General features: G+C 36.9%; 2 protein-coding genes across 6 annotated transcripts; one reads left to right on the forward strand and one right to left on the reverse strand.

Annotated features, from left to right (window-relative positions):
- Positions 1–45: 45 nt before the first annotated feature.
- Positions 46–10,583, reverse strand: LOC113059136 (mothers against decapentaplegic homolog 4-like). Its single transcript, XM_026227411.1, has 12 exons — positions 10,289–10,583; positions 9,376–9,622; positions 6,072–6,246; positions 5,892–5,915; positions 5,424–5,615; positions 4,778–4,993; positions 4,517–4,621; positions 4,113–4,166; positions 3,848–4,031; positions 3,596–3,764; positions 3,205–3,343; positions 46–2,104 (listed from the first exon to the last, which is right to left on the reverse strand). Exons 2-12 carry the CDS (start codon positions 9,610–9,612, stop codon positions 1,893–1,895), a joined length of 1,707 nt encoding a protein of 568 aa, XP_026083196.1. The 5' UTR covers positions 9,613–9,622; positions 10,289–10,583; the 3' UTR covers positions 46–1,892.
- Positions 10,584–11,989: 1,406 nt separating this feature from the next.
- On the forward strand, positions 11,990–16,868 carry LOC113059651 (chromatin target of PRMT1 protein-like). 5 transcript variants are annotated; one of them, XM_026228194.1, is made up of 7 exons: positions 11,990–12,257; positions 12,345–12,422; positions 12,534–12,684; positions 12,780–12,933; positions 13,014–13,142; positions 15,073–15,117; positions 15,892–16,867. In XM_026228194.1, exons 2-7 carry the CDS (start codon positions 12,358–12,360, stop codon positions 16,083–16,085), a joined length of 738 nt encoding a protein of 245 aa, XP_026083979.1. In that variant the 5' UTR covers positions 11,990–12,257; positions 12,345–12,357; the 3' UTR covers positions 16,086–16,867. The 5 variants fall into 5 exon arrangements, with proteins under 5 accessions (XP_026083979.1, XP_026083977.1, XP_026083981.1 ...); XM_026228193.1 differs by having other exon boundaries at positions 11,991–12,116; positions 12,307–12,422; XM_026228195.1 differs by having other exon boundaries at positions 11,991–12,113; positions 12,307–12,422.
- The last annotated feature ends 1,904 nt before the right edge of the window (positions 16,869–18,772 follow it).

The following is an 18,772-nucleotide window of genomic DNA, read 5'->3' on the forward strand; positions in this document are numbered from 1 at the left end:
TAAAATTAAAATGATTTAAAAATCAAAACAATCCAAATAACGAAAAAGGGTTAGATACTTTATTTGTTTACTTGCATGTCATGTGACCATTAACTGTTACCAGAAAACTGTGAACATGCAAATGTGTTCTTAAATAATTAAATATTAACCTACAATCTTAGAGGGTATTCAAGTAAATATTTCAGGTCAAAGGCGTTCAATTCCTGACCTCTTTGATTGTGAACTAAGCAACCCATGGACCCCATGTTATCTCATGAGACCAGAGGGGTGCTATAAGTACCAAGAAACATTTTTCCCAATGATTACCATGTTATACAAGGTGCATCTTTTAGCAGATCTATGCTTAATGAATTTAGGATATTCATATTTTTATTTTGCCTGTTGTATGGAAGCAAATAGGCACACGAGTGCATGCTGTATTCTGAATATGGTCACAGCTGAATCAGTGCTGAATAAGGGTCCCTGGAAAGGAATTTTGGAAACCCATCTCTTGGAGGCAACTTGCCTAACAACTCCATTTCATGATGAATATATTCACAATATAGCAAATTCTCTCACAGAATCCTTGAATCAAATACAATTTGTAATATATAAAGCTTAAACGGATGTAGGTAACCCATGTCAAAAATGCAAGGCTGTGCATGAGTGAATGCAATACTTTGAACAACCACCAGCTGTCCTCACTTCTGTCTCAGTGTTACATGTATGGCTTAAGGTTTCAACATGAATGGAAGTTTCAAGACTGTTTTGGCACATAGCTCAGCAATGACTGTTTAAAATCCCTCATGTATAGCTAAGTAGGCTAAAATCCCACTAAACTTTTATCTCTGCGTCACAGAATTATAAACTATTATGGTATTCACAAGTCGACTGTCGTTAAAACTGCAGATTTTATAATCTCACTTGAGTCTTTGGTCTCATTTCAAGATTTGTCAGATAAAATATACTGGCTTGTAGAATACAGCACATTTTTTATCCTCTCTATTAGCTGTTTTTAGATGCATTTGTTCCTGGACGTCCTGTCTGCACTCAGCATTTGGACAAGCTGCCACTTAAGGAACTATGATAAATCAGATTGAGTCAGAGCTTTAACCCTCAGAGACCGAGCAGAACTGCAATGTCCGTATAAAGCCATTAAAATGATACCCATACCCATTTTTCACAAAATGGAAAAAAGTAAATAAAAAAAAAAACATTCATGAATCAGTGACTATTAAATGAATAGTACAAAATCTATTCAATTATATTAAACTGCCATAAAATTACTGCACACTTTGATATAAATATTACAGTTCATTTTAACTTCTTAACCTTACTGGTTAAAATACATTATCCAAAAACATTTGTGTGCTGAATTGTCAATTCAAAACTTTCACTATGCTTTTTTAAAAATAGTAGTGGAATTTTGCCATGCTAAATGCCCAGCATTCTAATTTTGTTTTAAATTATACCCCGATGTAACTGCATTTATAACCCATGGCTTCTTAAAGACATGCTATAGGTTTCAAAAAAATAAAATAACTATCAATGCTTGGGTCTCTGAGGATAAAGCATATTAAGGGTGTTATCTACATGGATCTTCCTCTCCCTCTTAACCAACATACTTGCACATCTTTAGGACCTCCATTAGTGTGAACTAATCAGTAGGGCCTTTGGTCTGTAATACTGTTACAACCAAGTCAACAGCACCCAACAGTGGACTAAACACTGGTCAGTTCAAAGGCACATTGTTGGTCAAGGCTGTGGAAACATTGTGTGTGAAGGCTTATGTGTGTGTACAGTATGTGGTACTATGAGACACCGTTTGCCTGCATAGTGTGTGTCTCTCTTTCTCTCCGTCTGTCATCCTCGCTGTTTTTGTGACGGGGCTTGTATATTTTGCAGTCTGTGGGTCAGTTGGCAGGTCCAGGGTCAGCGAGGGGCATGGTGTGTAGGACCTCGTCTAGAAGCTGCAGGGCACGGTGTAGATGAACTTCCACCCAGCACGGCGTCTGTTTGATGGTCTGTCGAGGGTAGTCAGGTCCCCAGCCCTTTACAAAACTCAGCCGCAGGATACACAATCGCCGCAGGTCATCAACACCAATCCCAGCTGCTGCGGACAGACCTGTGAAAATGTACAAGGATATAAGAGTGTGTACTACAAGAAGCAAGTACATTTTTAAAAACGCATTATTTCAAGACTAGGGCTGGATAATTTTTATTAGCTCATGATTTGATTCAGATTCTTTTGGGAATATTTCCATTATAGTGCTAATTTTGCTGACAAATGAAGTAAATTCTCCATTATAAATTGTACCTTACAGCTTGGTACATTACAAAAATGTTTGAGTCCAAGCATGCAAATTAATAGTCTTTTTATTTATTTTTTATGTATCATGCATTTGGCTGCCACTTCACACTGAGCTGTTTGTCTGTTTTGTCTTGTTTAAATGTTTTTATGTCCTGAAATTCAACTGGACAATTAATTTTTGCGATTCTCTATGCAGCTTGTTTTGGTGTTGTTTCATCTGGCCTACCTGAACCCGCCGATCTGTCTACCTGATGGTGTTTGTGGTGTGGATGCTGCAGAAAGAGTGTCTACTTCACTGACAAGAGTTTTTTGTGGCATGGTGGACGTCATTGTTGAGTTTTCCTGCTCGCGGTTTGGGCTCTGTATTGGATGCTGTGTCAGAGTGTTTCGGTTTGTTGCTTTAAGTCCTGGAATTTGCACTCGCTTGGAGGTTGTGTTCATGTTTTAATTTGTGAAGCGCTTTGAGCTCTGGAAAAAGCACTATATAAAATGTAGTTTACATAGACAAGCAGATGATGTTGGAATATGAACACAATCCGCTTAATGGTTGAGTGTTTTCCTTATAATGGTTTTCTATGGGATAACATTTAATGAAACTTTACACACTGTGTTTATATTCTGGGTTCATATGCTTGCCTGTACAAAATATACATCATCAATAATGCATTTACTGAATTTCAACTTTTAATATCTGTGTTTGACTACATTACTAAATGCAAACGGCGTAAAAATAACTTGTGGTCAGTGGAGCAAAGTTTCGTTTTGCCCGCCAGGTGGGCCTTCCTATGAGTGTGACGTCACATGAAAACTATCAATGGGGGGTGGATCAGTGGTCTTGTTATTGAGATCATTCAAATGACAATCATATTTAACTGGAAATTGAATGTTTTTGGGACTAGCAACTAGCAACTCACTGATGGCTGGAGCGATTCCTCCAACACTGCCAGGCCCCGGGATGTTCCCAGCCACCGCTGCAGCCTGCGCAGCCGCAGCTGCCTGTGCAGTCGCCGCTTGCTGCTGCATCTGTCTGTGACACTGACGAAGATCAAACACCTGGAGTAATACAATTGGATTAATTCACCAACAGGACAAACTGATCCAAATATTTCAGTCTTTGTCCACAACTTTACACGTAATTTAACTTATGTATGCTTGTCTCCTGAAAATATACATTTATTATACCAAATACATATGTTGTCTGTAATGCACTGACACAATGTGGTTGCCCTTCTGATTTGGATGCCTGGTAAGATTTAATTGCAAAGCAGCAAGCAGTGCTAACGAGTGATGTCATTAAAGGTGCACCTTAATGAGGGCTCCAGGGTAGATCTTGTGAACGGCGTCCCCTGGCGCTCTTCCTGCTTCTCTGTCCAAGTAGTAACTTTGCACGAATATGGCATGGTCACTTAGGCAACGCATCCACACATCCCCCTCCCCACGGCATTCCAGCTGAACACCTTTACCAATATGAAGCCTGTTTGGAAGATGTCAGGTGTTCAAAAGCCTGAATCTCCGGCGATGAATGGATGTGTATAATTATGTTGAATGCACACTGACCGTGCTCTCTCGCTGGCATCTGTTCGGTGAACATTGCTGAGCTGACCCAAACAAAAGCGGTCCCCACCCGAAGGGTCCACATATCCATCCACCGTCACCACAGGACAATTGGCTAGAACCTTAAACATCTCCCCAACCTGCACATCCATCTCGAAGTAGGAGATTGAGCACCAGAACTCTGGGCCTGTAGTACACAACCAAATGACACCAGTTTAATACAGCGTGTGGTAGATGTACAGTGTGTGTGTGTGTGTGTGTGAAGTACCTGGATGGTTGGAGACTTGTTGAGGGTATGAGGCTGGTGTGTGATGCTGAGACCCTGATAACAGTATAAAAAATAACATTAACACAATAAACAACTACGATACAATGATAGTGAGAAGTATAAATATGATAGATATATCTTTACATAAAGTGCAATCATTGTATATAATTATTATGTTGAGAAAAAAATCTACATAATTACAAAATGTATTACAATTAATGATACATGTATTTATATATTATATAAACTACTGTTCAATAATGACCCCAAACTTTTGAACAGTAGAATATATAAATATCATGCTTTTATGCGTTTTATTTATTATATGAGATTATTAAATTATTTTACAATGATCATTATATACAGTATATTTAATAAAAGCCATGACATGTAAATGAGCATACAGAAGTGGCTGGTATGAGGGGGAGGGGCTTGCTGATGACTCCGCCCATTCTGCTGTGGTCCAGCTGGAGAATAGGAGGCTGTGCTGCTCCCGGTCCAGGTTGTTGCTGAGAAGTTTAAAGATAGACACACTTATTATGACGTTATCAATGAAAGATTGATATATGAAAACAATGTAATTTCATATAGATGAACCGCCTTACAAATTTCTAAACGGTCAATAGTGAACTTATGATCCGATGTGATTTATCAAAAGAACTCACTGTGGAAAGATCCCGGTGTCTGTGTGTGCTTGGAGGTGCTGTATTCACTCTGGCTGACAGAGGGCTGCTGGGACGAAGGCTGGCTGTGTGTGGGTGCATGACTGTGTGTTGGGGGGGAAGGTGGAGAGCTGGACGTCAAGGCCCGTCCCACCGGCGGGGCGATCTGCAACAGTCCATCAGGGCGTTCCACCTGCATTGACAACCTGGATGCACTTGCTTTAGAAAGAGTTAGACAGACAGACGATGGGATTAATGATGTGTCAATATAATTATTCTAAAAACATTGTTTTTGAAGACAGCAAGTCAAGTTAAAGTTTGTTTTTCCATTGCTACTAAGACTGGGCTCAACCCACCAACTACCAGATTTAGAAAAATTGTGTTATGCACACCCCAATTGTAATCAGTCAGTCAATTCATCAAAATAATAAATAAAATAAATTGAATTAACAACAAAAAATAAATAAATAAATAAATACAAAAATAATAATAAAAAGTGTCACATTAAGGCAATTATATATATATATATATTTCTTGGTAGAATCATTCAGTTTCATTATTAGATACATGTAATACATTTACTATGTACATTTTTTTTTGTTAATACTGCCAACACTGGTTTACTTGGTCCATCCTGCACTGTACTTACAGGGTGGAGAGAGAGGCAGACTGGGGTAGAGAGTCACTGAGGACGTGGTCCGCTGGGGTGGCTCTGGGGACATCAGTCTCAGAGGCTGTGGGCTGTAGTGATCTGGAGGATGATGGTCTTGCTGTAAGGTCATACTTGACAGACCCTCCATCTGGATGCAGTCATGTATGTGCTCTTCTTTTATCAGCCTGCCTAAGGGATGAGAGCGAGTGTCAAAACATCTTTGAGCTTCTATCCAAACTCCTGTTCCTTGTTTGTCTCTTTCACTGTAAGGCGAGTCCTTGCATGTCTCGATCTGACACATTTCATGGCAGTCTGTGTCTGATTAAAGGCTGGCTGCCAGCAGCGTAGCGATCAGGGTCATCACATCAGCAATTAGCCCAGATGAACGCTTAAGACATTCTCTCACATGTGGAGAAGAAATACATGTGCTAATGTCCGCCTCTATTTATTCAGAGCTTCACTCACCTGGGTTTGGAAAACTGAATCCCACTGAGAAGACAGAAAAAAATAGATATAGAGTCAAATATTAATTGCACACTTTCGGTGCCTATTTTTTATCAAAATATTTTCTTGCTTAAAATTATAAAAAGGGATGAAAAATGTTTTGCTAGTTTCATAGTTTGTGTTTTAAAGCAACATACGTACCAATCCCAGGGGACACCACACGCTCATAGTGGTAGGGGTTGACGCACACATTATCGTACTTCAGATCGAATGCATACTGACAGAACTTGACATGCTTGAGTTCATTCTTGTGAAGGTCCGGCCATCGCCACAGACGAGCATATATGACATGAGGGAAACCCTTCCGCCCAGCCACCTGAGGAGCAATCACAACACTGGAAGTCAGCTTACAAAAATCCTCACAACACTGTCATCCAAAGTGTGACATTATAATGCATTCTTAAATTAAAATAAATGACACGCCTTTATGGGGCTGTCAGCTGTATCTGAGGCTTGCAGGTTTTATCACATCAGCAAATATCTACGATTTTCTACCTATACTGACTTCTCTATATTCTGTTGAAATTTTGCTTGATCATTTATGATCTTCTTGTCTCTATTTAGTGTCATTATTTCTGCACTGACCAGAATTGTTTTTGGAGTGTATGCACTGGTAATCACTTATCCTCAGTATCATATTCATTCTCCACCCTGTCCTAAGTCCTAACACCGTTCCAAAGAACTATTCTTCTCTGAGAGAAAAATGAATATGATGATTTTGGCTCACGAGAAAGACATAACTAATGGCTTAGAAATAGATGAGCTTGTTACACTTTTTGCCAAACGAAATAGTAGACTGATGCTGTAATGTGATGTAAAACACAATTGGAAAATGTGACAGTCACAGTCTCTTATACGTTTAATAGACCTGAAGTATAAAATGAATGTGAAAATTAGAACTCAATAATAATTACTATTAATGTCATGATTTATTTTCAGAATGTCAAGTGAATTAGCTAAAAGTTTTTTTATATAACTCGACTGTTCAAAAGTTTGGGGTGACTTAGATGTTTTTTAAAAGTCTCTTATACAAAAAAATATTGAGAAATAGTATTACAATTTATAATATTTTTGTAATTTATTTCTGTAATGTTAAAACTTAAAAATATATATATATAATAATAATAATTTCAGCATCATTACTCCAGTCCTCAGCGTCACATGATCCATCATAAATCATTCTAATATGCTTATCTGGTGCTCAAGAAACATTTATAAATATTGAAAACAATTGTGCTGCTTACTTTTGTGGAAACTGTGATGTTTTTTCGTGATTCTTTGATAAATAGTAAAAATGTAAGGGTTTTACCTTAGTCATTTTTGGTCAACTTAATGCCTCCTTCCTGAATAAAAGTATTAATTTCTAAATGCATTAAAATCTTACCTCCCCCAAACTTCGACATGGTGGTCTATTTTTTTAATGATTTTTTTCCCCAGTTATATTTAATTTTAAAGAAAATGTTTTAAAGCTTAGCTTACATCATATTAGTATTGTATTAAATATTTTGATAATTTTTTAATAATTAAACTAGATCAAAATTTCTTAAGATTCTAGGAACTTGTTACTGCTTCAAAATGAATCCATATTAAACATTAACTAGACACGAGTAGAGAATGGTCAAACTTTTACGTATGGATGGACAAGTCTAAAATCAGAGCTTCTCTATCAAAAAGGAGATACAGAAGATAAAATGCACAGAGAAACATTTGACTCTTCTGTCAGACCATCTTCTCTTAATAATTCTTGAGTGACAACATACAGTGACCTCATTTGCTATTGTGATGACATACAATTCTCCAGCCAGGAGACTGACCTTCCTGAGTGAGTCAAAGCCGAGACAGTTGTACAGACAGAGACAGAACTGGTCCACTGCCAAACCAATTACGTTTTACAAACTCACACAAAGACAGAGCACCATATTAAACTCCCAGAACTCTCGCATTTTCATAAACATCACATTTCTCCACTAACAAACCCTAATATCCATGCTTGACATGAAACGGAGTTCAGCTCAAATCCATACTGATGCACACATACTTTTACAACTTGTTGCATTAATGTCCTATTTGAACACATTGCACTCATGCTTCAAATACTGACACAGTCGTCTCTGCGAGACAGACAGGCTTAAGCTTGGCCCGGCCCCTTTCCTGTGTTTCAGACAAAACAACCCTTCCTCGCCCTCCACCCGCCTCTCTCCCCGTCTACAGCTGGGGGAAGGGAAAACTCAGTCTCGCTCTCCACGGGCCTCTCTTCTCTCTGAAATCATGAAATGACTATTTCGGGAGAGAAGATTTCCATGTTAACATAACTCACCTCGATTCTCCTCCTCTGATGGTTATAAACTCTGCAGAGGTGAAAGTATGGCAGACTCTTGGTCTTAAATGTGAAAACTGATCATATAACAAAATGTCACACTGTTTTAGAAACCATTTAAGTTAATTACGTTCTTGAAAATTCATTTCAATATAGATGACAAGCGCAGTCACGTCTATCATGGAAGCTGCATTGGAAGCTCTAGGAAACATTTGCTGTCTTTTTCTGTATTTTGACATGTAATCAATGCTGACATGCAGGAGCTTTACTTGATATTGTTTATGTTCAGATTTCATTTGAAGTGGAGAACTGGCCACATACCCTGTTTACACCATGTCCGTCACATGCAGAGAAAAAAAAAGAACATTGAAAAATGATTGGGCTTTTCCATAATAACAGCCTATTTGTGTGTAAGAGGATACCAACAGCCTGGTATGCAATATATGACCCTACTTAAAAAAAACAAAAATAAAAACAGCATTACTTAGCATGCAAGTTTCAGTGTTATTTTGTATCATCTATATATACACACTACTGTAGTATACATATTTTGAATTGGCTTTTATTTTTATAGTCTTCATTTTAATTTTAGTTTGAATTTTAGTAATTTTATTTCATAATTTTGTCATTTTTATTCAATTTTTGACATCTATATAGCTTTAATTTTAAGTTTTAATATTTTTAAGTACTTCAACTAGTACTTTGACTTTGCAGTCTGTTACTCTAACTTATTTCAGTTAGTGGTCAAGGAAACATTTCTCATTTTGTATAATTTTTTTTTTCTAAATATATTTATTTAATCTTTCGTTAAATTAACTTTTTTTTTAATAGTTTGTTACAAATAACAACACTGGCTTGCATATGTTGTGTTTCTAAGGCTGGTACCCAGCCTGGGACGCTTGTCTCTTCACCAGACTTCTTAACTAGTTTAACTTGCTTGCTTATTCAATCTGCTTCATCAGAAGTCACGAACCAGTTTGTTGAAAAGAGTTGGCAGCTAAGTTTTGCATGGATATGTTGGTTGATCAGCACCATACCAGCTGAATCAACAGAGCTAGCTAGATTTCAGCAGGACGTTTTTAACAATGTGTGTTAAAAACAGATGATGTGGGCCGGTAGTGCTCTGACCTGTAAGCGTCCGTCCAGGGTTCTTTGTATGGTGACACACTTGCTTGGATGAACTCCATTTGTGGTGATAGCAGTGATGAGGGAGTCAAGCTCATCTCTTTTCTCTTTGAGTTTCTTTACCAGGCTTTCTATGGCACGTTTGGCGAAGCTCTCGTTCTCTCCTCCCTGGCGGTGGCACATCAGGCTGTGAACGATGCTTAAACATGCATCACTGCTGCTGGGCGCATTCACAGACATTCTGCTCCCACTGTTTTAGAAGAGAAGGAGAGGGAAGAAAAAATGGTATATGAATGCTGCCACTTCAACACTAAATGTATGAATGCAATGTCGTTAGACATGAAAACGGAATCATGTAATTATTTGAAAGAAGGACACAAGCACAGTTTTCACAAAAAAACATTTCACAAACTTTTCAAACATTTCATGTGTGTTAAGTCTCTAAAAAACTCTTGGGGCCACTGCATAGTTTTCAAAGCAATATTGAAAAATGATTAAAAAAAAATACAAGACAAGAATGTAACTAACATGTCTCAGAAGTGAGCGTTCAGACTGGCACTGCTGTACAGGTGAAATGGAGACTCTGGGATTTAATTTCAAACAACTTAATAGCCAGCTGCACAAAAACATACCGACGTTTTAATATGAAAATAAAAAAATTAATAATAATAATCTAATTCAAAGTCACTACATTTTTTCCTAAACAAATACACTGCTATGATATTCCACCACAGACGTGTCCATCGCTCTTAACTTAACTGGGAAACGCCGAACATTACTTCCTGACTCATACACGTAACATACTATTAGTTTTACTCGTGCTGTGACCGCCTATAGTTACTGACACAACCATTAATTACTAAATACATAAAACAAAAACAGCAAATTCGTGTAAGTCAAAATAAGGACTACTTACAATGCAGTTAGGTGTCCATGTACAGTACGTATTCGTTGGTGTATGTCTGCGCACGTCTGACTCGCTCGCCGTACGTGCGCGTTTATCCAGAGAGAGAGAGAGAGAGAGACAGAGAGAGAGAGAGAGAGAGAGAGAGAGAGAGAGAGAGAGAGAGAGAGAGAGAGAGAGGTAACTCCCCTGGCGACACAAATGCAGAGTTATTTCTCAAACACATCAGGCACAGTAAAACTGAAATCTGAAACAGAGACAAAAGGCAACGGCTACAATTAATGTAATGCAATATAGCTAAAACACTCAAATAAAATAATTAAATACAATACTATGCAAAAGGGTATAATCAATTTTAAGTGTATAATAGGCTTTCGAGCTTCTAAAACTTTTCAAAACTTCTTTTGGATATAATTCATACCTTATGGAAACAGTCACATTTCAATTTATTATTTAGTTATTTCAATTCTGAAATAACATTGGAGTCAGCATTAACAAATGAATAACAAAAATGGACAGGTGATAAAATGTGATTATTAATGACTTTTATAATTTTTGGAGATCTTTGGATGTGGTCTGTCGTTTATATGTGACCATCCTAACCGTTCTTCTCATTTCAGATATTTTTATCATCCTACCACATCTTTCCCTGACAATGGCTGTTCATGGCCTTCCATTTTCTAACAATATTTCTGACTGTGGACTGTGTGTGTGGAGGCAGAGATCTTACACCTTTGTTATAAATATATAGTATCATTCTCCTAATTCATATTGACAAATTATCCTAGTATGCAATTCTTTTGAGGTTCGTTTGTTGCTACTTTCAATTAGAGTATCAAGAAGCACAACTAGCAATTTCTTAAATATAATATTCCATGATAGGTTTCACCTGCGTTTACAGTGTAAGGTTCACTGAGCCAATCAAATCAATATTGTGTTCTAATCAATAACTGTAAACAAGTGACCACAGGTATTAAAATCAACACAACTGAAAGGGCGGCCAAACTTTTGCACAGCCTATTTTTCACATTCAACTTTATAGCTCAATACTATGGAAGCATATGGGTAGCATTATTCAATTTGGGATGTAATATGCAAAATGACAATGTAATATGTAAAATGGCAATGCATTTCTGTATTTACATTTACATTTTCCAATACATTTGTGCAACGTTTGGTGCAAAATGAAAATGAAAATTAAATTACAGAATTTTCATTTGCCATTTCCTACACCAGTTTTATTATGTAAAATGAATATTAATTTTAACGCTTTATAAGTTGCAAAATTTAAATGAAAATGTATTACAGAAATTATTAGATATGTCTAACATGTTCAAGCAAAAACTGTGGCAAAATGAAACTTATGTAATTTAATTTTCATTTTCATTTTGCACCAAACGTTGCACAAATGTATTGGAAAATGTAAATGTAAATACAGAAATGCATTGCCATTTTACATATTGCATTCTCATTTTGCATATTACATACCAAATTGAATAATGCTACCCATGTGCTTCCATAAAATACTGCCACACTAAGAATTTCTGTATTGAAAATTTCACATGCGCAGTTTTCGCAAGAAAATGAATAGCATACCACTCTTATAAAGAAAGAGTTAATTACACAAAAGACGTTATATAAAATTATATTTATATATATATTATTCTTTGAAAGTGTCCATGTGCCGCTATGTCCGGTAGAGGGCGGTAAACATTTAGCCGAACCACAGCGGCGTGGTTGAACCTGTCCCAAATACCGCGCACCTGGCAGAAAACATCCGACCTAAACTGCTCTAGTGACCTTGTTCTGTGCTTGTGTATTGATGCTAATTTTAATGGTGGTAAATCAGTAAACACGATTTGACATTTTTTTTTCAAAAAAATATGCGATATTTCTGTCAAAGTTAGCACGTCTAAATATTTGCTAAGTTTTGTTTCGTGAGTGCTGAACTAGCCACGACCCAGATGAACACTGTGAAGGGGTAAAGTTAGATGTCAACACTAATTTGACTTCTCATTCTACCATTTCAGCATTTGTTTGACTGAAAGTCTGACTTTTACACCGCAAGCTGGATGTAAAAAATGAATCCTCTGGATCCCCAAAAGATCATTCTGAACAGCACATGCACCGTCTCTCTGCATGACCGGTGAGAATTAGTCTTGCTGTCCTGCTATTTTCTAAACATGTGTTTACAGTGCAACCACTAAGATATCGTGGTGTACTTTAAATTTCTGTCATCTTGTTCTCCTCCCTGAAGCTTCACCAGTTTACTGAAGCATCAGCCAGTGGATGTGATGGCCTTCACAGCCGCAGTGAAGCAGCAGACTGCAGCCTCGCTGAAGAACCAGCATCTGGCTCTGGAGATGGCCAACAGACCTTCTGTGCTGGCCGCCCTAAATAACACATCTGTCAGGCACATTCTGTTTATCAGAATACAAAACTCTCAGATCCGATGTTCTCTGATAGTAGACTAAATAGTTTCTGTGACTCTTCCTCTCTGCAGAATATAAATAAACAACTGTGCAAAGTGAGCATGAAGGCGAGACTCGGCCATCCCATGGTGAGAGGGGGCATGATGGGATTGCAGGGGCAAATGAGAGGAGGAGGCGGCGGTTGCGCCAAAAGAGGAATGGTCAAAGGATTTTACACAAGGAAAAGTGAGTGAGATGGTAGATGAGATTAACATCATTACATTAAAATTGCATGTACATGCATGTATGTGTGTTTTGGTGTGCAGGCATAAGTAGTCTGCGAGGGATAGTGTCCTCTCTAGGTGTTCAGAAGGGGTGGGGCCAGCAACAAAGTGGTGAAAATGTGATTAGGACTCGACCAATGGGAAGCAGAGGGGGAGCCATTAAAAAAACAGGTGAGAACATGGAGGTCTATAATACCTATCCCAAGTAACCACACTTAGCGGTCTTTGCACTTGACCACTTGTTTACTTGCATGACATATTTTCTTTATTTGGTCTTAAGTGTTCAAGTGGCCATGAAGAGTGAAGACCGCAAGCGTGCAGAGAACACACACACACACACACACAGTTATTTTCAATATGCTGCACTTTAAAGAGCCACACAGATGGGAAATCAAAAATTACCTGTATTACAGTGTATGATGTAGCAGTCCATCAGTGTAAACAATGTGCAAAGTTATTAAACCAAAAAGTACACGATTTATAAAGTTATTGGCTTCTAAAGTAAGGAGTCGACTCTGAATCGCTGAAACGAGTAGTTATACATTTCAAATCTTTTGCCCATCTCTATGTACGTCACTAGGACACTTTGCATAATAATCTCCGCCTACCGTCATGGGAGAAACGGGACCTGCCCCACCCCCCACACAGACGCTCTGGTTGGTGTGATAGCATCATGTCGAGGAGACGGTGTGTTTTTAATTGTAAAGGCAAGTTTGTTTTATTTTCACTGCCAAAGAATGAAGATCAGAAGAACCAATGTCATTTCACTGATGATTGCTTTTCTAATCTCGGTGAGTTCAAGGCGGGATTTTCAAAGCGTCTGGCCATAAAAGAGGGTTCATTACCAACTTTATTTAGACCAACAAGCATCTCCAAATCACGAAGTATGATTATGAAGTTATGTGTTTGTTTTCTCCCAAGCGTATTGTCAGTATGTCGCGCTAGCACTAACAGTTATATGTTAAAACCCTCTGGAGTCGATTAACGCGGATACGCGTTATGAGTCATTTTCCCCTGATAACCCCGAAAAAGTTACAAACACGTCATTAAAATGAAGTGTAACTCTGTGAATACTCAACGAACAGACATGAGAGAGATATCTATAGAAAGCATGACATGTCTACTTTAAAACTAAACAAGTGCTGCCGAAAACAGATATTCTGTGATAAAGTAATCCATATGAAAAAAACATGATGTCCAATCTTTCACGTCTCCCTTCATTATATCTAATGTGACCATGCCCCCGCGCTGAACGCGCTATTCAGATTCAAACTGAAGCGCGCGGTTTGAATACACCCACACAGAAGAAAAAGCAGCGAGGTTGTTCAAGTTTTTTATTTTACTGTTTGCTTCGCGATGAGAGGAATAAGACATAATTCACCCCAAACAGATGCTAACGCATTGTTTACCGTGAAGTTGTGTGCAGAAAAACCAATCAAACCTGACTATGTTAGTTGACCAATCAGAACACAGTATGCTACCAAAAGGTGGGGTTTAAGGAAACTGAATCTTTTGAACAGCTTCGCGCGAACCGTTTGGGGATCTCGGGGTCATTTTAAAATGATATTTTGACAAAATTACAACGTTTTTTAACCTTGGATGGATTTAAACCTGTTGGATTTATAAACAGTGATAGGAAGCTTAGAATTTTCATCTTACTGGCTCTTTAAAATAATCTTCTAAATGTCAGTAGTTCCTGTGTGACAGATGACAATTGTAATTGTGGTGGTTCTAAATAAGATAAAAGCAGTTGCAAATGTTTTACAAATAATTTACTATTCTCTGTACCAGTAAACACTTTCAACAAATTCTAGTGAATATCTAATTAATTTAACTTACACTAGCATTTTTCTTGATATTGCTGCTGGATATCTGAGTAAAATTTCCTTTCCATAGAAATATGCAACTTGCATGCTGCCATCTTAGCATCTCTAAAACATTTACTGTAAATAATTTACTTTCATGCAACACAAAAATAACACCCTGAAAACCTCAAAAATAACAATTTTACACTAAAATTGTTATTTTCGAGACTGAAATGATTAGGGAATTTATTAAAAATTAACTTCAGAAACGCTTTCCTAATGTTTGGGTTCTTTAGAAGGAAATGCAGAGCGGCAGGAGCCACATCCAGCAACAGCACAAGGTTTGATTTCCATTTTTATACATTTTAAAAAGTAATTTATTCATTTGATGGCAAAGCAAATTTTCAGCAGTTATTACTCAAGTCTCTTTATTTATTTTATTTTAATAGGCTGATTTGCTGCTTGAGATTTTTATTTTTCCATAATTGAAAACAGTTGTAGCATTCCGTTCAGTAGTTGAAAATGTCATATTTTTGTGCAATCCAATATCTTTTTTTTTTTCAGGATTCTTTGATGAATAGAAAATAAAAAGTTAATCTTTTATGCACTAATCATACACTGGTTTATTCAGAAAATTTCTCTGATAATGATGTCAGATGAAATATTCTGAAATTGCCAGCAACATTAATTAAAAAATATATGCTCGATAGCTTTAGAATTCCCTACGTATTTGATCAAATGTATGAATGTAGTTCCATTTGCTTTTTGGATGTTGACATGTTCAGTGCATTCAGTGAGCATCAGGAAAGATTGCAGGCGTAAACCCGGTTATAAAAACACTTTAAACAAATTTACTCTGTTCCATTTCTTGTCAAATGGTGCAAATAAATTGATTTGTTGATTTAATAATAATTTTTGCTGTGCTCAACAGCTCGGAGTACTAAAAAGCTGCCAGATGGCAAACGTTTCTCTCAAAAAGAGAAAAGAGAAAAAGAGATCATGCATATATTTCCCCTCACTGAAGTGATATGATTAGATTCAGTACATGCAAATGCTTTCATTGATAACCTTCTCTCAGTTTTAGCTATAAAATAACACCCGTTTTATTTGTGCAGGTGGTGGTGGTTTGATGTCTGTCAGTAGGGCCTATTCAGGGTTCAGCAGACCCAGATTCGACAGCCACCAGATTCCTTCTCGAGAGCAGTTGGATGAACAACTGGATGACTACATGTCCATGTCCAAGAGCCATCTGGACGCAGAGCTGGATGCATATATGGCTCAGGTTGATTTGGATGACATAGTGTGTTAAGTCCAAAGTTGAGCTCAACAGCATATTCCTTAGTTTAACCCTAACTAATGGAGCATGTAGTCTAACTTGCAGATAGAATGCTCTGTTACAGGGCTGTTTGTCTTAATTGATTTCAGAAGACCTGAGCTAATTGTCTATAGTTGCTGCGTCCCTCAGAGCTCAGGTGCTTAGGAATCTTTGACTTCCAGTTTGTTTGTTACTCTTATTAAACAGTTATTTTTCCACACAGTCTTAACCAAACAAGAAATAATTGAAAGCTTTCCGAAGGCTTGTGCTGCTTTCTAGGAAACTCCTTTCAGTAATCCAGCACAATGTTGTTTCTGAGAAAAACCGTTTCACTTTAATTCATAAGCAGTTCCATTGATTGCTTGCATTGAATGGACATGAATCATCCCTCAGTTAAAAGTTTTTTTTTTTTTTTTTAAGTTAATATTTTTTATAAGCTGTTTGCAGTTACATAACAAATGCGTTTAATAGCAGTCACAGCATCTGTTTCCTCATGTTTTGGTTGTGTATCGTATCAAGAATCATATGAAACCAACAGTAAGACTTATTTGGGATATAACTTGTCTGTAGGAGCTACTTCATGTGTCAGCCTTCCTTTCTTTTTCACAACAGGTTTTTGCATCATTCCGATTCATGCAAGATTGATTGTACATATTTCTATATTTCTGGATTATGTGTTAGGCAGTGAGTAAAAAAAAAAAAGGAAAGTTCATGTGAAACTGTTTAAACACTTATAGTGTGTAGTGTGGTGATAGTTGGTTTTTCTATTCTTTAATAAAAGATGTTTGCAAATTGCTGTCTTTGTCTTGGGCTTCGTTTTTCTTTATTTTACAGGCACTGGTATACAAAATTCTCTGAATGTGAAAATATCAACCCTTCACTTGCATGTCTGTGTTTATAACACAATTTGCTTTGTGATTTTTCTTGTTCTCTCGCAGTCACATATGAGCCAAAGGCGATTATTTTGAAATCCCAGACCAAGGGTGAGTGAAATCAAAACACATCTGCTAGTATCATTAGTATAAAACAGTTTCCAGTTTGTATCATCTCTCATCATCTGTAGTATTCCCCTGCCATGTACAGTAAGTAATGATGGAGGACCGCAAAATTGTTTGTGTAGTCTCCTGTTGCTGTGGAAACAACTGAGTTGGCCTCTCTTTAGAAATCCATTTTTGCAAAAATTGTCCTTTCATGCTGTCATTTTGTAGATCAGTGCTTTTATGTAAGAGAACCTGGGGAAAATGTATTCGAGCATCTTTCAATAGGAGACTGTTTATCCTTTTCCTCATAGTGAGTGTTACCCTGGTCTATAGAAGCATCAGATGACTCAATCACTCCAACCAGCATCCAGGGTTTCTGCCTGTGTGAGAGGAGGATGAGGGTGTTTTCAACACTCAAACAACTTCACACAGATCCAGTTATTTAGTCTGATAGAAATATCCTGGTGGGAAAGAAACCAACCTCTAATAAGTTATGTTATTGCCAGAAAATGGAAAATGTGTCGATATACAGCATTTTATTGCATTAAGGATTATTCATTATGTTTCACATTCTCAAATATACTCTTGGAGTCAAACGTTTTGGATGGATAATGTTTTTGAAATAATTATTTTATGCCCAGGAAGACAGCATTTATTTGATCAAAACCACTGTGAAAGTTATATTGTGAAATGGTAATTTATTATAACTGGTTTCCATTTTAATATATTTTTAAAAAGTAATTTATTCATGTGATGGCAAAACTAATTTTCAGCAGTCATTACTCCAGGCTCTTTATTTTATTTGTTTTATTTTAATATGATGATTTGCCACTTGAGTTAAATCATTCAGTTCAGTAGTTGAAAAAATCATATTTTTATGGGAACCAGTATCTTTTTTTCAGGATTCTTTGATGAATAGAAAAAGAGAAAAACAACAAAACATTTGAAATAAAAATTTATTTTGTAACGTAAATGTTTTTGTAACATAAATGTCACTTTTCATCAGTTTAACACATCCTTGATCTTTACATTTTGTTATTTAGTTATTAAATATTGCGTAATCCAAACTTTTGAATATTAGTGTATCATGGTTTCCATAAAAATAGTAAACAGCAAACCAGATTTAGCAATGATCAGAAGAAATGTTTTTTGAGCAGTAAATCAGCATGTTAGGATCATTTCTGAAGGATCATGTGACACTAAAGGGAGGAGTATGGTTGTTGAAAATTCATGATATGTGATTAAACGATAGAGGATTGCCCAGCAGGGGGTGCTAGATATTTGAAGTTTCAGATTTATATGATGGGATAATATATGATTTGAGAAAAATCATAGAAAATTTAAATTGCAGTACACTAGTTAAATTAGTATTTCAGTAGCTTTCAATTTACCAGAACTGCATGTGTAACAGCAATTTATAAAATACTAAGACCAAAAGAATCAGTTATGTATTTAATGCTATTATAGAAATTGATTAGTGCAGGATCTGCCTCCCCTGACCATCACCTCTTTGATCGAAAAGTCATACTCTGAATGTGAGCAGGTGGCGTCATCTTTATTTTCTTCAATAACATGAGAACAGCACAACCCCTTTATTTTCATGCTTCCATATAGGCAATTCATCTGAAATTTGATGTCAAATAAAAGCTGATATCAGCCATCACCCCATCCCGCTTGCTCCCATCTTTGCCCCCTGCATGT

Source organism: Carassius auratus, chromosome 41 (assembly GCF_003368295.1).
Source record: "Carassius auratus strain Wakin chromosome 41, ASM336829v1, whole genome shotgun sequence".
NCBI classification, from domain to species: domain Eukaryota; kingdom Metazoa; phylum Chordata; class Actinopteri; order Cypriniformes; family Cyprinidae; genus Carassius; species Carassius auratus.